The 15336-nt window shown below is 30.6% G+C and overlaps 1 protein-coding gene across 2 annotated transcripts in view; it reads right to left on the reverse strand.

Moving 5' to 3' along the window:
- The window catches only part of LOC136986846 (uncharacterized), a 166024-nt gene that overhangs the window by 8029 nt on the left and 142659 nt on the right, over nucleotides 1-15336 (reverse strand). For both annotated transcript variants that reach the window (XM_067284480.1, XM_067284474.1), the window contains 3 exons: nucleotides 8049-8189; nucleotides 4953-5099; nucleotides 44-155 (listed from right to left, as the gene is read on the reverse strand). In XM_067284480.1, coding sequence (XP_067140581.1) covers nucleotides 44-155; nucleotides 4953-5099; nucleotides 8049-8189 — 400 coding nt within the window. The remainder of the gene's footprint in view (nucleotides 1-43; nucleotides 156-4952; nucleotides 5100-8048; nucleotides 8190-15336) is intronic.

Consider the following 15336-nt stretch of genomic DNA (forward strand, 5'->3'; position numbering starts at 1 on the left):
ATATATCAAGTGTTTTTTTTAGATTTGAAGAAATATAATTTACCTGCTGAATAATTTGAGCACAAGGCAAAAAAGACCAGTAAATATCATCAATCCTGCAACTACGCTTATTAAAGTTGCAAAATCGGAGTTATCGAGTATTCCGTTTGGATTTGCTGAATATTAAATGAATAAAAAAATATTATTCACTTTCTAGAATTTATTACAACATAATTAATTATCCATGAGAATTTTCTATTGTTTCTAATTAACATCCAACGTTTCCTCTTGAAGGACGAAACGTTGGATGTTAAAGTATGGATAAGAATGGATTCTGAATGATAATAATCAAAAATAAACAAATTTATACGAATTTACTAAAGAATAAAACGTTAATAATATATTTAAAATGGAGTAATAATAATAACCAGCAACGAGTTGCTCAACTTTCCCAGCAACAATTAAAAGTTTGGTTGCGCCATCTGTTATCATATTTCACTTATTAAAAACATACGTGCCTTTATGGTCACGTGTTTTTAATTGATTTACTAAAATATATTTGTCAGTTTGTTAAATATTGCCAAACCTGTGAACAACGGCCAATACGGAAGACACAAAAATATAACCGTTGTTTGGTGGTGATTTTGCTTGCATCTGTATTCAACTTTCCCGAAAAAATAACCGCCATTTAGAGGTGGCTGTAATTGGAGGTTGGATTGCATTGTAATTTATTTAGGAGAGTAATTGTAAATACGATGTATTTTTCAATTTTTATGAGAATTATTGAAAATTTTGAATAGAACAACTTTACAACAAAATATAGACACAGAGATAAAACAACTTTTTAAAAAATTCTTGTTAAATGATTTTACCCGAAGTATACACTTTGTAAGTGGTACAATTCTTATTTGAATTATACATTTAATGTTAAAAATAAGATAAAAAATATTTTTTATATAAAATTTTCTTATGTTACTAATATATTTAAAAAATATGAACCGTTTTTTAAAGCATTTTCTATATGCATAGTTGCGAATAAAAAATTAATAAGATGTCAAATGTGATCAGCATCATAAATAGTGAAGATACAAGTGTGCCCGGAGACCAATTTAAAATTGCACGTGTGGTATATAGAATGTCATGTACTTGTCGAATTCAAAATTATTATATTGGAGAAACTGGAAGAAGGTTGGAGCTGAGGATAAAGGAACATGAGGCGGCCATCACATTTAGAAGAATGGAATCTGAGGGGTTTTTGCATTGTAGTGAATTTGACTGTAACATAAATAAGAAAAGTACTAAAATATTATATAAAAAAGAAAATTGTACTGAAAGAAGAATTTTTGAACATTTTTGCATCAGCGCGTATACAAATGTACTTAATTTAAATACCGAGATGAACGTTGATGCATGCTGGGAAAGGTTGCTGGATATGAAACATGAACAACGATTATTAACTTGATGTATCCACTGATGAGGCCTACTAGAAAGGCGAAATGCATTTGGAGTATGTCATTTATGGAATAAAAGCGTTGGTAATGAAAGTTTAGTTTGTTCCTTGTCATTTCTTTGCTTTTTTTTTTTTTTGACTTGTATTGTCCTCGAAGTCGGAAGTAGATTGAGTACTTTTTTACTTGCTTTTAACTGAGAGTAATTTTTTATTTTTAGTTGATTATTGAATATACCGTTCCCATTAGTTTTAATTATTGAATTTATATATTTAGTTTTATGTATTTTTTAAAAGTAAATTTTAAGAGATTCTTTATTTGTTTACTTAAAAGAAGAAAATATTCTTATATTTATATACAAAATATGAATTTTTGAAGCGTAATAAGGAAAATACGTTCATTCAAAATGGCTGAATTGAGAAGGAAAAAAAATTTAAAATAAGTTTTCAACTTCTAATATAATTCAGAATATTTATTTTATAAACATAAAATAAATAAAATTTTGTAGAAAATACATCAAAATGCAATTTTCAAAAGTAATAAAATTTAAATAATATAATGGAACTTTCCAACATGGCGTCACAAGATGGCGAATTCGGAGCTAGCGAAATAGTACGATTCGCTAATTGTAGTCTTGTAATCTTGTATTCTAATATATCGTTTATGATTTTAAATGAAATTAAACATGTATTTGTTTATTTTGTTTGAAAAAAATATTATTCGGTAATAAATACATCTAACCCGAAAGTTATTTCAAATATCAAACGAACAGCTAGATTCTTTATTGGGCTATAAGGCCAAGTAATTACTAAACAATTCGGCAGAAGGCGAGCCGCCATCTCTTGTTAAATATAGTTATAGTAATTTGTTTAATCATCCGCCATGTTTTGATAAATATGGTGGATAAATATGCCTGGTGTTATATGGTGTTAAAAATGCCTGTCTCCTGCTTAGTAATTATTTAGCCTTATAGCCCAATAACGAATCCGTCTGTTCGTTTGATAATAGTCAGTATATATATATATATAAATACACGATAATATGGTTTTCACCTCGATGCAATTATTTTATCGAAAAGCAAAGCTTGCCACAGTGAAAACTGAAGCAGACTAAAAGTTGTACAGTACAATGTTCGTTAGTTCGTCATGTCCGTAATCTGACACTATTCACTCTCAGCCGCTAATGGCACTGTTGCCAAGTCACAGACGATCTTTACATTAGTTCAAATTCCAGTTTCCACTAAATGTGAACCCCTTCCCACTAAACGTAGCGTGATATCGAGCCCGAGCTAGGTCACAGTATCATATAACACAATACTGTATAAGTATAAAAATCAGTCCTCGAAATTTCCCAACAAAAAAAATACTGTACTTTCCACTAAATTTCCCACGGTCATTTCAATTTCCCTCAAAAATTAATGGAAATCTACCAACTTGCAGCGTGCTCAGATGTTCTGATTATTAGTCCAACACAATATAATGTATTAATCAGGGGTGTAGCAGTAAATTAAAAAGTACCAGGGTGTTCCGAAATTGAATCGCCACTGTCTAAGGAACTTTACATGAGCAAAGCGCAACTTTGTGGTGCAATATTTGCAAAACGGCTTAAATGCGTCAAAAATCGACAATATATTCGTAATCAGGGCAGAAAACTGTACATAAAGTATATTTATCAGTTTTTTGGCCGAAAATTCAACCTAGATGTTCACAAAATACAAGGGCATCGCCCTACTCATAAAAAGAGTATAGGGCGCCATCTGGTACGCCCTGGCACGACTACAGCGCCAGTATTAATACCATACAAATAAAATATGCTTATTTGTATTATGTCAATGGAATAAATAATAAGACAATATGACTTAAGCTTTCTTTTTCGTTTTCAGGAAATTTAACTATATTATAAATTTTTATATTGTATAAAAATAATTGATAAATACAAGAAAATTTCGTACTGTCATTATGATTGAATTTTTGTTTAAAAAAAATAAAAACAATTTAAATCTTTATGTCCGTGATCTCATTATGGACGTGCATTTTACACATAAAACATGGGGAAAATACGGTAGACTCTCTGTAATCTGACATATATCGGACTAGCGAGTGTTGTTACAGGACGTGTTGTGCTGGCGAGTGACAGACTGTAGATATTCTGCTGTATTTAATTTTTGCTATTTTTATAATTATATCAGTACAATGAAAGTTATTCGTTTTCAATTAACTTATATCATATACATTATTTGGAAATGTCACGTGTCAATCCTCCCTGTTATAATGTCATCACTAAAAAGGTCTGTAATTTTATTATTTTATTAAAACACAAAGACACGGTGTTAAAGAGAGAATTAAGTGTAAGTCTAAGAGAAAACGGAAGGAGAGACCAGCTGAAGGAAAAGAAACGGAACTAAAGAAAGGAATGGAAACATTTAGGAAGTCCTACACAATAGACAAATTGTTAAAATTCCGGTTAATGAGTACAGTGCAAAGCAACAGTTGAAAGACATCAATGTGTATATATATATATTATATATATATATATATATATATATACAAGACACTGAATTGTTGCCCAAAAAACTAATAAATGTTTGAGCAATTTTCTGTCACAGACATTGCAGAATTGTTGTTATTTGTGATGTCGTAGCCCAATAAAAGCAGGATGCAAGAAATACACGAAATGGGCTCTAGTGTGCGAATGACTAGAGTTGCTAACTGTTTTTAAGCAATATAGCCTACCTCTTGTGATGTTATAAAAACTCTAGAATGATCTGTTAAGTCGATATATATATATATAACATTCCTAAGAATAAAGACATGTCTTTATTGTTGGCAACATCGCAAACAACCAGTCCAAACACCATCGCGAACAACCAAAGTTCTCTCCCATAATATAGTAAGCGGCTTCAGAATTGTCTAATTCCGATTGCACATGATCCTAGTCGTAACACAGAAATGTCGCTGTATTGTAGTCTTCCACGACATCAGCAACTGTTGAAACACAATTTCACCTGTATACACACAAGCATTTGAACAATGAATCCGTCGTAACGGCGAAAAAGGAGTTTCAACAATTTGTCGATTGCCACTGAATAGTTTTCGACTCACAGTTTAGGAACTAGTGGCCTAAGACATAAGATACAATCTTCGTGAATAAGCTTATGCCCATTGGAAAGGTAGGGCCGTCTGGAAAGGGCTGGCATTTATATTTTACACCGGGCCTCTTAAATTTGATTTGATTAGTTCTATTCGTCATGCGTGATCTCTCGAAGGAGGAATACCTCCCGGGAGATGTGTTATGGACAACTATGCAAAGAAAAATCGGAAAACTCCATATGACCAGCCCGTTTGGCCAGGCCCGAACCCACGACCAACCAGTTTTCGAGGGTTTAGCCATTCAGCCACTAGTGGGCATCATCAAATTTGGAGTCGGTGCTGCATGTAGGACACGGGAAAAGATAGATAGATAGATAGATAGAGAGCGATTAGATTATAAATTTCTTAATATAAAATTAATTTAAAAATTCTTCACCTGGTATGCATATTATGTTTCCCGTTTCTGTGAATTGGCTCTGGTACTTCTCATCACATCTGCAGTCTCCCTCCGGATGACACACAGAATGTTCATCGTAATGGGTGCATGCTTCGCTATATTGACATTTGTCTCCTATTTTCGCAACTGTTCAATAATTTAAAGCAATATCTAAATAAATTATTTATTTATTTTAAATTTTTATGTGAAAAAAATGAAGTATGATCGATGCACAGAAATGTATGAATTGTTAATGCGGCTTAGAATATTTGATGTTTTATAACATAGAAAGTGAGTATCAAGTTTACAAAATTACTTTAAAAACAATTATTTTTAAACAATGGTCTTACATCTTCATCCATCAATGAAGATGTAAGAGGCAGAATGATGGAGGCAAGTCATAAGTAAACATTTTCTAGGCTCTAAGATAAGATGATAAGATGAAAATGCCGATGAGGATGAATAAAACGGTAAAAAATTAATGATGATGCTGGAGAAGATAATGAAGATAGAGGAGAAAATGATAAAGATGAAAGCAGTGAAGACGATGCAGAAGATGGTAATGATAGAAGTGAAGAAGGTGATGCTTGTGGTGATGATAAAGTTCATCATCTATATTCTGGGTTAGACTAAATTTAAAATATATTTTAAAGACAGTAAATAATTAAAACTCAAGATGTAAGAGACGAAAAGATGAAGACAAGTCATTTAAAGAAGGACAATTTCTGGACTTTAAGATACGGTGATAAAATGAAGATGCTGAAGAAGTGAATAAAAGTAAATAAGAAATGGATGATGGTCTTGAAGATGACAAAGATAAAGTCGGTAATGTTAAAGACGAAGAAAGCAATGAAAATGACGCAGAAGGTGGTAAAGATAAAAGTGAAGACGATGATTTCTGGTAATGATGATAAAGGTAGTGGAAAAATGATGAAGAAAATTTCTTTAAAATATTAATTACTGAAGACTAAGTTTATGGAAGCCTTTCAGCTCTCTTTAACGTTAAATTTCCTATTTTTAATCGTCTAAAAATTATATTTTATAATATTAAACCTTTACTCCATGTTGAAAATTAAGTAATTTATTATTTGTAAAACATAGTATAAAGTTGGGTGAATCTTTTATAAAAGAAATTAATTATATACTCGAATTTAACTTGTTTTAAAACAAAATCTATTATTATTATTTAAGAACAAATTAAATAAATCTACTGAGAGAAGAGGGGAATAAACAAAAATTTTATATATAAATTATTTCTTAATTTTATAAAAATTTTCTCCGCTTTTACCAACTTTTAAATAAAATAAAAATTTGGCACAAATTCAAGTAATTAAATATTATTTTGTAAATAAGGAAACGACGAATATTCTTTTGTCAACGTTTCCTTTGTATACTTAAAAAACTGGCAATGTTGTTGCTGAACCTTCCCATATTATTTGTTTCCATCCCTAATAATTACCTTTAAGTCTTCAGATCGGTTTTGGAGATATTCAGTGGTTGGGACCATAACTCCCGAATAAAATGTCCGATTTTCCTGAAAATTTCTAGAAACGTGGCCCACTAACACAAAAATCTTCATGCAAAAGTTCAGAAATTTTCGACTAACGGCACATGACTTATTATGCTTCAAAGTGAGAGAAAATAATTATGCCTTCATACACGCTCCTTCTGTTACAGGCTATATAACAGAGGGTGCGTGTGTAAGAAGTAAAAAAAAAAAAAAAAAAAGAAGAGAGAGAGAGATTCGTATATACTTTAAAATAAAATATAAAAATAATTTAAAATAAATGGTTTTAAAATAGAAGAGTTTTGCTAGTTTTTGTTGAATTTAAACAAACGACGATAAGACAAAAACTATATTTTTAAGTGGTAACAGATGTAAGTCTTCTTAGTCATTTAGTAGCTTGTATTATTCCCCTTCAAGTATTTAAATAAGTACAATTTATCAAAATTTTTCAAAGTATAGAAGATATTATTCTGTGTTAAGATGGATCTGCGCTTGTCCTTTTCTTTCTGGCAATTTTTAGATAAACGCAAAGAAAATATCTCTATCTACTCCCGTTTTCTTTTTTTTTTATGATGTCGTGTATCAGCTTCGATCAATTCTATTGATTTATGTTGTAAGTTAGTTACAGTTTGTCTTATTTTTTTTTATCTATAAAAATCATGTCTATTTTTATAAGATATAATTATCGTGTATCCTCCTGTGAAAATTGTTCTATATTAATTCCTTAAACTAAACTGGAAAAAAAAATTAAATAATCGAATAATAAGAAATTGTTCGATCAAATCTAAACACGGTTTGGCCATAGTGTATAGCCTGGCCCTATTTAGTATATATACAGGAAGGCCCAAAACTCGGTCTCTTAGTCCAATAACAGGATCTTATATTACAAGTTATATCAATATCAAATATCGTTTGATACTGTTTTTATTACACAGACTTGTAACAAGGGCCTTCAAGTCCAGGCAAGTAAACGTAAGGCTTAAGTCTACTTGTGTGGATTTGTGTTAGGGCCCTACGCAATCTAAAACAGCCATTTAATTCTCTGTAAGATAAAATTATCTTTAAAGATTTTCTACATTTAATATATTTCATGGATGAAGACTATATCTCGAGAATGGATCTTCTAGCAGAAATCCTTTTAGTACTTTACTTCAAAAGCAATAAAAAAATAAAATAAAATAAAATACTAAAAGGATTTTTAGACGATCTTCTTGACTTTCTTCTTCTTATTTTATTATTATTTTTTTTAATTACTTTATTTCGGAACGTCTGAAAAGTACTTTTACCAAATTTCCAGACTTTGAATTCATTCATGTGTGCGATCCACTATTGAAAAACCACAATGCTTATCAGAATATATTGAAATTATTCATAAAAATTAAATAAATATGAAAATTTATAATAAAAAATATTTAAAAAGGAGCTTCCATTAATTACGTGTACAATTACGCGACCCCTTCTCCCCTTTAATCTGTACAATTAATTAATAAACGTCCCGAAAACTATAAGAATTTCATAAAATTAATACGTTATAATTTCATTAAATAATGGTAAATTAGCATTTTAGAAGCTAAAACAATGACACATACCTTTGACGCAATTTCTATTTTCGATATTTACTGGATATTCTTCGAGACATTCACATTTTTTGGTTGTCAAATTGCAGTAAACATGAAATAAAATATTGTTGCATATATCTGTGCATGGTTCTCCGATAAAAAACCCAACACCTGTAATAAACGTACAGTATATACTCACGAATAAATATACAATACAATAATATAAATACAGTGAAACCTGCTTAAACCGGAATCGTACGGTACCGATTGTATTTTATGATGTGAAAGGTTTTAACAGGTTTTTGAAAACATTTTTAACATAGTAAATCGCTCCGTTCCGAAGAATTTTACTCTTTATGCAGGTTTCCATTTTATTTACGTTCTATTTTGGTCCTTTGGGCGCAAGATGATGCCCTTACAGCCCCTTTGGCTTTTACAAAAACCAAAGAGAAGGAGAAAGGCTTTTAACGTTAAAACAAGGAAAATAAATAGAAAGACTTCTAAAGTTAAGCCTTAGAAAAAGAAAAAGGAATCTAACACAAAAACAAGTAGAAGAGGCTTCTAACGATAAGGATGGAGAAGAAGGCTTCTAACGTCGAAGAAAAAAAAGAGAAAGAGAGGCTCTTAATCTCGAAACAATATACGAAATGCCGTTATCGGCATCTAAAAATAAAGCAATATAATCATTCAGATAGCACCCGTAAGAACAGATAACATTTCGAAGGACCATAGAATATTTATTAATTGAAAACAACGAAAAAACTAAGTCGTTGTTCAGACGCTTTCAAGAAGTGTACATTGTCTCTCAAGCAGAAAATAGAACGTGAGTAAATAATGTCGGCTTGATATAATGATAGGTTTGGTTTTCTAGAGCGATAAAAGTGGAGCTTCCGTGACCAATGGATGCTTTCCTCAAAATGATCGAGTAACCAAGCACCACTCTCCATAACACAAAGTTTGCCTCTACAGTAAACGTCATTCTTGTATATCAATATACAAAGAAATGACGTAACTTAGGCCAAACCATAATAAAAAAATGGCAGAAAACCAAAGATTCCTGGCATTTCTCCAAAAACGTTTCGATATTTATCGTTTATATTCGTTTTTTTATTATACTAACAATCTATAAATATAATAACATAATAGGCAATTTAGTGTCTAACAAAGAAAAATGGAGATTTGGAAATTAAACTCCTGTCGTAAAAATCGTTGGATCTATTTTTTACAGGGCGTAACATCATTTAAAAGTTAACGATTATATAGAAGTTACGCTTGACGTAACTCTAAATTTATCTGACACAGTGGAAAAAATGAAGGGGGGGAGGTAACTTCAGTAATGCTTTCTTTGTGTTCCTGATAATACCATTATCGGATTACACTCCATTAATTTATCATAGCATCGATCGATGTTTTATATGACGAGTTATAATTATTCTGTTCGATAATATGAGATGATATTCTATCCATTTATCATTTTATATAATAATATAAACAAGAACACTGAATAAACAAGTATTGAAAATCACTTAACCGGTTAATTTTACAGATGATGGAAGCGGTACTTTGCCGGAAATTGCCTGTTTTGCATACACTTGGATGCAAATCTGTATAAATTTAATTCAAAATACCATACAATTCTCTGTTGTGTCGCTTTTAAAGGAAGTTTGCGTGTAAACCTTTAAATGGGGGATGAAAAGATACGCGTGTAATTGTTGTATGCGCATTTTAGAGAACCACATAACATTTTGACGTCACCAGGGAAGTAGTTTGCAGGGGTGGAGTTGGTGGTATGCAAGGAGGAATGTATACAGGGCCGGAATGCAGGAAGGAATGTATGCGGGGGTGGTCACCTTCATTCACTCTCACCCTTTGTTACCCGAAAGATCCCAGAATACTGTCGTGATCCGGGTTCTTTCAGGTCACAAAGGGTGTCTACGAGAGTGACGAAGCAGTCTAAATCATTATAGCAACAGATTAAATGTAACAATAATCAATATACGGTAACTTTCAGATTTCCTCTTACGGAATATTTTGTTGTATTTAAATATGGCGTCGTTTCCTTGTTTAAAAGTTTAATAAAAACATTTTTCTCCACTCTTTTTCACCCTGCGGGTACTAAGAGGGTTTAGTTGCAATCCCATCATGTGTTCGAACAGTTCACACTGAGAGAAACTGGATAGGGATTACGCACTTAACAGGATCCAAACTTCCCCAGAACAATAGACTGATGCCTTTACTCCCTCTGTATACACAAGTCCTTCTTGTGAATATTATATTATAACAATTTAGCAAGTTATATAATAATATGTATATATATAAATACAGTAAAACCTGTCCAAAACGGAACCGTGCGATTTCTGTTTAAACAGGTTTTACTGTGGTTTATAAGATATGATAAATGTATTAGATATAATGTAAATTAATACAAGTGTGAGTAGTAGGGCATTTTTTTTACTTTCATTTCTGACTCTTTCCACCCTTACAAGACCTTTTAAAGTGGTTAAAGGTGAAGGGGGAGATAGAGGTCATGTGTCATATCTCGCGTGGGGTCGGACTTATGAGGATTGTATTTGTTATTATTTGTAATTTTTATGAACTTCATCGCCACCCTCAAAATTAAGGGTTTTTTTTGCCATTTTATAACAATTAATAATTTTAAAAGTTTTTAATGAAATATTATAACAGATGGCGCCACACGCAATCTTTAACTCTTACCGGAAAAGTTATGCAACTCGTTGTTGGTCTTTTTTTTAATGTAGTAGTAATATGTTGTATTTTTAACTTAAATAAGTTAATTTAAAGCAGAGTTTTTTTTTTTTTTTTTTTTGCTAATATTCGTTAATAGGATAAAATTTTATCATTATCCTTATCTCTAATTCTGATAAATTGTAATGATACTTAGTAGAAATTTATCGTTTAATGTCTTTTTTTTTAATGTGTCGGTGTTATAAAAATATTATAATTTTCAGAAACATGCAAATAAAATTGCTCTAAATTTTAGAGTTTTGTCTCTTCTTCACTCTACCTTCAGAGATCCTCTTTCCATCCTTAGAATACCTTTTAAAATGGTTAAAGGTCAAGGGGAGATGGAGGTCATGTGTCATATGTAGGGCCCTATCCCTCTCTATCCCATTGACCCATAGCAGAACATCTGCCATGGGTCAATGGGATAGCGAGGGATAGGGCCCTACATATATGGAACAGACTTCTCATTTAATAAATATACTGCTCTCCTGGATTCGATCTTTGGTTCCCCAGAGGGTTAGACATCCGATCACCATAAATTTTAGACTTATAAAGAATTAGTAGAAAAATATTTAAAAATTAGACAGTATTTTTGATTTAACTTGCATAAAATGAGAATCTTTGTGTGAAGATAAAGATTTTTGTATAGGTAAAGAAACCATTTGTTGATTAATTTCGTGTCTTTAATTAACGTTTTCTTTTCTAAAAAGCTAATTAAAATCTTAAAAGATCACAATCTTTTTGTGAAAATTTAGTAAAACATATTAATTTAATTTGAAATTAGCTGAATATATTTAATTATTATTATGGTTTTATTGTCTTATTCTTTTTCTTCCTAGATGGAAACTTATTTCTGTGTAGTCACGTGATGTTTACTATATACTGTATATAAATAAACGTAACATGAACATATGCGGGTGTTTACAGGTTTTTTATTTCATTACTAGACTCGCCAACAACCCCTTTCCAAGTACAGTACAGCTCATATTAAATAAGGTGCAAAATTACCAAATTCTCAGATAAAATACTTGATTGAGCAAGATACTGTCAAGCAAATGTCACTTAAATGAGTCAAGGGTGCTACTTTCGCACATGGGAAACGCAAAATCTCAATAAAAATTGAGAAGCGTACCGTTTAGATCGGTTATCCAGTCTAAAGGAAGAAGATAATCGTTCCATCTAGACTGGATAATCGAGACTCCATTGTATTCATTATTCATTTTCAATTAGCTAAGAGGTATTTATCACAAGTAGCCGAATAAAATTAAATAAATAGCTATTAATGAGACCGGATAAGACCATTTTACGAATAATAAAAATTTCGGTTACAAAGTATTATAATAGAGAGTAATTTTCTTAATTATCTTGAAATTTTCGGTTAATTTAAAATGGGTATATTATTTTCAACACTTCGAGCATTAATTCTTTAAAGAACTTAAGAGAATTGAATGTATTTCAATGCGAAATTAAACCAGCAGTAATCAGCAAGTAATGCCGAAATCACCCCCTCCAAGTAATTTGTAGTAATGCAAGTGATTTGAGAAGGAGCTAAGAACGTTTCTTTGAAGATTGTTCACGTGTAGACAAACAGTATTCCCATTGGAACTGTGCAATTTGCAAACATTTTCAATTGCAACTGACTAGATAGAAATTTTTCTAACTTTCTAAAGTAATTTTAAATCAATTTTTTCCCCTTATATAAACATCAACTTAATTGAATTTTCATTATAATTATAATCGATTTTGGAAATATAAACAAATATATATATGTATTTTTAATTTAATTAAATTAGAAATTCAAAAAACACATTGTTTTTTATATACATTTATTTAATTTACCTTCAATAAAAATCCAGTAACGAGTTGCATAACTTTCCCGGTAGAAAAGTTAAAATTATGTGTGGCGCCATCTGTTACTGGATTTTATTACCAAACTTTTTATATTAGTAATTATAAAATGGCAAAAAGCTTAATTTTTATGTTTTATATAAAATTGTAAATGCTAATAACAAGTAATGTCCGACCCCATTGGAGATATGACGCGTGATATCTTCTATTTCTTCACATCCAGGGTTTTTAAGCACCAAAATTTAAAGGCATCAATGTCCCTGATATATAAACCTCCCTAAGAAATTTCAGAAATTTTCGACAAAAGGAACAGGAGTTATTAAGCTTTAAATTGGATAAACAAAATCGTGCCCTTTTACACACACTAACATCCATATATACAGAAAAAACCCTAAATTTGTCGAGATCTTCGACAAATTTAGGGTTTTTCTGTATATATGGATGTTAGTGTGTAGGGATGTTTTGTCTGTAGGGTCGATTCATGACTTCTGAGTCAAAAAAATCTAAAAATTTTGGGGAGGAGTCGTTTTTTGACCGATCGCAACATTTTCCCTGTTATATACACCCTCTAGGAAAATAAAAATAATTTATAAAGAAAATATAAAAAATTGCCTTTTTAGAAGGTATTTTTCGTAATTATAAATCATTCAACTGATTTTTTTACAACGAAAATATAGAAACTTGGCCGAAATTAGATGTGAAGTAATCTTATTTGGAGATTTCTTTATTCAATAAATGTAATTTAAGGTAGCTACTGCCTGTCGCATTAAAACTTCATCACATCAGAATCGATACAAGAAAGACATAAAAATAATATCAGAAAAAGTGGAAAAATATATTAAAAAATAAATTTAATATTATACAAGCACAATTTTACTTTATATATAAGTGTAAATATTATCAGAACGGCTCCAATTCTTATATTATTTAAATAAAAATATAAGAAAGTAATTATCATTATAAATTATATTATATTATATTATATTATGTCAAATTATAGAAGTAAGTAAAAATTGGAGGGGGGGAAAAAATTCCAGCAACGAGTTGCTTAACTTTCCCAGTAACATTTAAAACAGCATAATATGACCTAAAGCTTAAGTTTCAGAGTACGGATGGGTTTTATAAAATATTGTAAATGCTAATAATGTGTAAAATTGTCATTACATTCGACCCATTAGAGATATGATATTTGATCCCCTCTATCTCCCCACGCCCTTGACTTTTTACCACTAAAATTTAATGACATCAATGCCCCTGATTCAAGAACATCCCTGCAAAGTTTCAGGAGTTTTCGACAAAACGTACAGGAGCTATTAAGCTTCAAAATCGTGCCTCTTCGTACACTAACATCCATACATATAGAAAAAACTCCCGGTTTTTTTTTTTTTTTCATTTCTCGACGTTTTAAGGTCTCCCGAGTCCAAAAATGTAAAAATTTTGCAGGATCATTTTTGACCGATCGCCATACACATCCGGAAAAGTAAAAAGGAAGAAAATAAATAGAAAAGACAAGAAAATAAAACCGGAAAGACAAATGTCATCCGTAATGAAGCATCTTTAATATAGACTTAATTGAATTATATTTTATCCAATATTTTTATTTTGTCTTATATTTTTCTTTTCTTCGATTTTTTTTCCTTTTAAGTGAAGATTGATAGTTTATAAAAGGAAAACTAAGATTAAATTGGCAAAAATTCAACGAGAACAATAGATATCGGATTTATTGTATACGGGAGTGTGAACATTCTGCATCAGATAATCGATTATCCGTTTAATTAACTTAATAAACTCGTCCAATTTAAAGATATCAGTTAAAAATATTAATAATAATTTTAAGAATTTCATTTAAAACAACATTAATTCTTTAATTTTTTTCTATTAATTCAATTTTTTTCCCCATTTAATGATTATCGATATTTTGTGTTAACTTAAGTTACCAGTCAAATTAAATTAACGAAAAAACCAATTTTAGTGATAAATTAAATAAGAAAACGCAAGATATCGTTTTAATATTCTTGTAGAATCAATTTTTTGTCATACGTTCTTTTGTGAGAAAGTCATTTTCGATATATTAATTACTTTCTCCTTCTATCAAGCTTAATTAAAGTGACGGGAGATAAAGACTCAATCAACCGCCTTCTGTTTATTATTAAAATAGACTGACAGTATTATCTAACATCTGAGCTACAGGCAAAATTTCAGTTAAATATTTCTATATATTCAATACAAAATTTAGTTTATTTAGTAGCTTGATATATAATTATTTTTAAAAAAAATTCTTCTCATTCAAGTTCTAAGAGTAGTTTAATTCATGAAAACTCACAATTCGGTCAGGCCCACTGGTCACCTGAATAATGAAGGAATATACACGAACATTTCCAAAAATATTTATTGGACTCGAACCCGGATGCCTCAAAATGGTAGCGGACGGATATGCAAACACCCACCTGTTTTGACTTTGTAGCATATTACGTATTCATTTTTAAAAGTAAATATTCGATGTTATTCATAATTATAATCACAAAACTTAAGTTCTTGCATTAGCTTTATATTCACAGGGTTGAAAGTTTATTTCCACATGTCTCGGATCTTGTAACCATAGGGTTTTTAACCCCTATGTATAAGACCTACCAAGAAAGTCTATATTGCACTACACTATAGCAGGCTGACGACGATGATAATGATGATTAGCTTTACATAGTCTATAGATCTTCATTTTTTCCCA

The sequence above is a fragment of the Centruroides vittatus genome, unplaced genomic scaffold (assembly GCF_030686945.1).
Source record: "Centruroides vittatus isolate TY-2023 unplaced genomic scaffold, ASM3068694v2 contig_1215, whole genome shotgun sequence".
NCBI lineage: Eukaryota > Metazoa > Arthropoda > Arachnida > Scorpiones > Buthidae > Centruroides > Centruroides vittatus.